Source organism: Nicotiana sylvestris, chromosome 7 (genome assembly GCF_000393655.2).
Source record: "Nicotiana sylvestris chromosome 7, ASM39365v2, whole genome shotgun sequence".
NCBI classification, from domain to species: domain Eukaryota; kingdom Viridiplantae; phylum Streptophyta; class Magnoliopsida; order Solanales; family Solanaceae; genus Nicotiana; species Nicotiana sylvestris.
In genome coordinates, this window is record NC_091063.1 from 128,830,411 (window position 1) to 128,836,114 (window position 5,704).

Consider the following 5,704-nt stretch of genomic DNA (forward strand, 5'->3'; position numbering starts at 1 on the left):
TCAGGATTAAAATTGGTGACTTGGGACACCCTAAATCTCCCAAGTGGCGACTCTGAAATAAATAAACAAATCCCGTTTCGATTGTCCTTTAATTGGAAAAAACTCCTTGTACCCTCGCGGGGGTGGAAAAAAGGAGGTGTGACAAATAAGACAACCCAAATGTATATACCCAAAGAAGATTATGTGATGCGAGGGCCAATTAATCTACCAAGGTTGAGTGAGCCCGTGGTTATTGGCCGCGCACCACAAAAGCCCATGACGGATCCTACCGCCGTTCCCTGGAACTACAACAAATCAGTGGTGACTAACAAAGGCAAAGAAATCTCGAGAGAAGTTCAAGAAAATAACCCAGCTGTAAAGTATTTCAATTTGGAAGAGGTGAACAATGCCACTAGAAAGCGCTTCCCATCTAAGAAGCCCGTAAGTGCCGAAGAAGCGGAGGCCTTTTTTAAAAGTTGAAAATGGCGGATTCTAAGGTGATCGGCCAGCTTCAAAAATTTCCCGCACAAGTCTCCTTGTTATCTCCATTGATGAATTCCACCGAACATCAAAAGGTATTGATCAAGACCCTTAACGAAGCATATATGCCTGTTGAGACTTCTGTAGAGCAGTTGGAGAGAATGGCCGAAAGATATTTTGCATTCAACCAGATCTCCTTCAGCAAAAATGACTTGCCCCCAGAAGGGGCAGCACATAACAAAGCCCTGCACCTGACAGTCAAATGCGAAGGGTACTACGTGAAAAGGGTTATGTTGGATGGAGGCTCTGGGGTAGACATTTGCCCACTCTCAACTTTCCAGCGTATGGAAATTACTACCGAGAGAATCCGACCAAACAACGTCTGTGTACGTGCCTTCGATGGTATCAAAAGGGACACAGTTGGAGAGATTTATCTGACTCTGACCATCAGCCCAGTAGACTTTGAAGTAACTTTCCAGGTTCTGGACATGGACACGTCCTACAATTTTCTCTTGGGAAGGCCGTGTATTCACGCAGCGGGGGCTGTGCCTTCTACTCTCCACAAGATGGTGAAGTTCAGACATGAGGATCAGGAGATTATGGTTCACGGGGAAGATGAGCAATCGATTTATCATGACCCGTCAGTCCCATGTCTTGAAGCAAGAGAAGGAAGTGAGCACAAAGTCTATCAGGCCTTTGAAATCGTCGTCCCTGATCAGTGTGAAGAAGGAAACCCTTGTCCTCAACCCTTCCTTTCTAATACATCAATCATGGTGGCCAAAGAAATGATCAGGCACGACTACAAATCTGGGAAAGGGCTTGGGAAATCGTTGCATGTAATAGCTGAACCTATCACCCTGACCGCCAGTGAAAAGTTCTTTGGGGTAGGCTTCCGACCTACTCCAGCTGATGTAAGATGGGCATATGATAGAAAGAATGATGGTTGGGTTTTGCCTCAGCCAGTGCCGCATATGTACAGAACATTTGTCAAGCCAAAATACAATGAAGAAGAGGAACATAAGGCCTTTACAACCAAAGAAATCGAAGAAATCTATGGGGCCATGAGGAAGATACTGTATGAAGCCCACATGGTTCAACTAGGGGAAGGCACAAGAACCGCTTAGGTGCTGTATATGGGACCTAATGCCTAACTGTAGAATTGGAAGGCTACGTCATTCCCAATCAGGCGGGAGTTCCGGTAGACCTGTCCTGCCACTTTTTCTGCATCTCGAGTTATTCCAAGGTGTAACTCGGATGTTTTCTTTAGTTTCCTGTCTTTTAATTTCCAATGTAAACCCTGTTATCTTCAAATTCAATGAAATGAAATCAATATTTCATCGTTCATCTTTCTTTATTCTTTCTGATTTGGTTATTTTTCTCTTTTATTTCTTCTTTCAGTTCTAATAATGCGGCTTTAAATAACATGACATGCTTGCGGACTTCATGCCCAGATCCAAACGCACTGTCCAACTGCGAAGTAATGAACCAAGAACTGAAATATGATGAAGAAGAGGCTTTTATGGAAATAAATCGAGAATTGGATCAGTTTGAGAATAAACCTAAGCCAAACTTAAATGATCCTGAGCCGTTTAATTTGGGTACTTCTGATGAAATCAGGGAAACCAAGATAAGCATTCACACAGATGAGAAAACCCGGGACGCATTGATCCAACTTTTGTTTGAGTTCAAAGATGTGTTTTCTTGGTCATACGATGACATACCAGGACTAAGTGTTGATTTAGTGGTTCATAAGTTGCCAACTTACCCCCATTGTCCCCCTGTCCAGCAAAAGCAAAGAAAGTTTAAAACCAATATCAGTGACAAGATTAAAGAAGAGGTCACAAAACAGTTGATAGCGGGGGTGATCCGAGTGGTTCGATACACCACATGGTTAGCCAATGTAGTTCCAGTGCCAAAGAAGGCCGGGAAAATTCGAGTGTGTGTGGATTACAGAGATTTAAACAAGGCAAGTCCCAAAGATAACTTCCCTTTGCCGAACATCCACATCCTTGTTGATAACTGCGCCAAACATGAGATATAGTCCTTCGTGGATTGTTACGCAGGATAACACTAGGTGTTGATGGATGAAGAAGATGCAGAAAAGATAGTTTTTACCACACATTGGGGTACATACTGTTACAGAGTCATGCCATTTGGTCTGAAGAACGTCGGGGCAACCTACTTGAGAGCCATGACTGCCATTTTTCATGATATAATGCACCAAGAGATAGAGGTGTGTGTGGACGATGTAATCATCAAATCCAAAACTCAGGAAGACCACGTTTGAGACTTGAGAAAATTTTTTGAGCAGTTGCGCAAATATGATTTGAAGTTGAACCCAGCCAAATGTGCATTTGGGGTACCATCCGGCAAACTTTTGGGATTCATAGTCAGTCGGAGGGGCATCGAGTTGGACCCAACAAAGATAAAGTCTATTCGAGATTTGCCTCCTCCAAGAACCAAGAAAGATGTTATGAGTTTGTTGGGAAGATTGAACTACGTTAGCCGATTCATTGCTCAGTTGACATCTACGTGTGAACCCATATTCAAATTACTGAAGAAAGATGCGGAAATCAAATGGACAAACGAGTGCCAAGAGGCTTTTGATAAAATCAAAGAATATCTGTCGAATCCGCCGGTATTGGTCCTACCTGAGCCAGGGAGGCCTCTGTTCTTGTATCTGACAGTCTTGGAAAATTCTTTCGGCTGTGTCCTCGGGCAACATGATGTGACCGGAAAGAAAGAATAGGCCATTTACTATCTGAGCAAGAAGTTCACCAGTTATGAAGCTAAGTACACTTTATTGGAGAGAACTTGTTGCGCTTTAACTTGGGTCGCTCAGAAGCTGAGGCATTATTTGCAAGCTTACACCACTTACCTCATAACCAGGTTGGATCCTCTAAAATACATATTTCAAAAGCCAATGCCCACTGGGAGATTAGAAAAGTGGCAGATCTTGCTCACGGAGTTTGACATAGTCTACGTCACTCGCACGACAATGAAAGCCCAGGCGTTAGCATATCATTTGGCTAAGAACCCAGTTGATGATGAACACCAACCTTTGAACACTTACTTCCCAGACGAAGAGGTAAATTCAGTTGAGGCAATATCTGAAGACACCCATGCTTGGAAAATGTTCTTTGATGGGGCCGTAAATGCAAAATATGTTGGAATTGGGGCAATCTTGATCTCACCCACCGGCCAGCATTATCCAGCCACAGCCCGACTTCGAGTTTTCTGCACAAACAACACCGCCAAGTATGAAGCCTGCATTATGGGTATGAACATGGCAATCGACCATGATGTCGAAAAGTTGTTAATCATGGGATACTCGGATCTGATTATCAAACAAGCTCAAGGAGAATGGGAAACCCGAGATGTCAATATTATTCCTTATAGAGAACATGTGGAAGACCTTGGAAAGCGATTCAAGTCAATAGAGTTCAGGTACATCCCTCGTTGCCATAATGAACTGGCCGATGCGCTTGCTACTTTGGCCTTGATGCTGCCATACCCAGGCAATCCCTTGGAAATCCAAATCAGGGAAAGGTATGGCTACTATAATACGGTTGAGGCAGATCCACATATTCAGTCATGGTATCATGACATCAAAATATTTTTGAAAACCAAAGAATACCCCGAGCAAGCCAGTGGGACCAAAAGAGAACCATTAGACGACATGCGAGTGGTTTCTTTTTGAGTGGTGATGTCTTGTACAAAAGGACCCCGAACCTAAACTTGTTAAGATGTGTTGACGCCGAAGAGGCTGGAAGAATCATGTATGAAGTACACGCAGGAGTGTGCGGACCCCACATGAATGGGTATGTTTCGGCAAAGAAAATCCTCCGAGCGGGCTATTATTGGATGACCATGGAAAAAGACTTTTTTAGCTTTGTTCGTAAGTGTCATTAGTGTCAGGTGCACAGGGATTTGATTCACGCATCACCTACATAACTGCATCCCATGTCAGCACCTTGGCCATTCGTTGCCTGGGGTATGGACGTCATTGGGCCAATCGAGCCAAAATCCTCAAATGGGCAAAGATTCATACTGGTCGCCATCGACAATTTTACTAAATGGGTTGAAGCAATCACTCTCAAATCCGTCACCAAGAAAGCTGTGGTAGATTTTGTGCACTCCAATCTTATCTACCGTTTAGGTATCCTTGCAACTATTATCACATACAATGCTGCAAACTTCAAAAGTCATTTGATGGGGGAGATATGCAAACAATTCAAGATAACGCATAGGAATTCTACCCCCTATCGCCCTATAGCCAACGGTGCCGTCGAGGCAGCAAACAAAAACATCAAATTTTTTTTGAGAAATATGATCCAAACTTCCAGGCAGTGGCATGAAAAGTTGTCATTTGCATTGTTGGGATATTGCACTACGGTGCGCACATCGATTGGATCAACCCCGTATCATTTGGTTTATGGCACTGAAGCCGTAATACCCGTGGAGGTCGAAATCCCCTCCCTCCGGATCATTGTAGAAGCTGAAATTGAAGATATTGAGTGGGTCAAAACCCGTTTGGAACAACTGACCCTGATCGGTGAAAAGCGGATGGCCGCAGTTTGCCACGGGCAGTTGTATCAACAAAGAATGGCCCGTGCTTCCAACAAAAAAGTGCGACCTAGAAATTATGAAGTGGGGCAACTCGTTCTAAGGCGTATTCTTCCCCATCATCAGGAAGCAAAAGGGAAATTTGCTCCCAATTGGAAAGGCCCATACATCATCAAAAAGATATTGCCCAGAGGAGCATTGTACGTAGGAGACATTAAAGGAAATGATCTCGAAGCAGCTGTAAATGCAGATGTAGTCAAAAGGTACTATGTCTAATCTTTCTGCAGTGACAACATTGCCCGATTGGGATGACGAAGGCTTTCATTCTCGCTGCCCCAAACACTCCAATCCTTTGCATGAGCTGTTTACTTTTCTTTTATTACCCTCTTTGGAACTTGATGATGTTTTCAAAAAAAACAACAACAACAACAAAAGCAAAATGTTTTCCCGAACTACGTTCGACTTGATTCCGAAAGGATACGTAGGAAGCCTCTCTCTGGGGTTTAGTCACAACAAAATAAAAATCAAGTTTTCCCCAAAAAGTGAAACTAGGGCAAATGATGTATGGTTCGGCGATGATCCCGCCCGAACGGCTCCAAAGTTGTAATATGATCCAATTCTCTTTTTACCCAAACCTTGTTCAATTCCTTATGATCAATCGTCAAAGGCATCGTAATAA

General features: G+C 43.4%; 1 protein-coding gene across 1 annotated transcript; it reads left to right on the forward strand.

The window, feature by feature from the left end:
• Positions 1-255: 255 nt before the first annotated feature.
• LOC138873765 (uncharacterized) lies at positions 256-5,301 on the forward strand. Its single transcript, XM_070152243.1, has 5 exons — positions 256-420; positions 555-1,534; positions 1,858-2,136; positions 3,349-4,008; positions 4,806-5,301. Exons 1-5 carry the CDS (start codon positions 256-258, stop codon positions 5,299-5,301), a joined length of 2,580 nt encoding a protein of 859 aa, XP_070008344.1.
• Positions 5,302-5,704: the final 403 nt, after the last annotated feature.

Bases quoted from the DNA above. Each gene is read 5' to 3' on its own strand.
- LOC138873765 (XM_070152243.1), top strand. From the start codon at position 256: ATGACGGATCCTACCGCCGTTCCCTGGAACTACAACAAATCAGTGGTG. The intron at 1,535-1,857 runs GTATGAAGCCCA...TTCTTCTTTCAG, and splicing joins GGGGCCATGAGGAAGATACT to TTCTAATAATGCGGCTTTAA. The intron at 2,137-3,348 runs GTTTGAGTTCAA...CCTCATAACCAG, and splicing joins GACGCATTGATCCAACTTTT to GTTGGATCCTCTAAAATACA.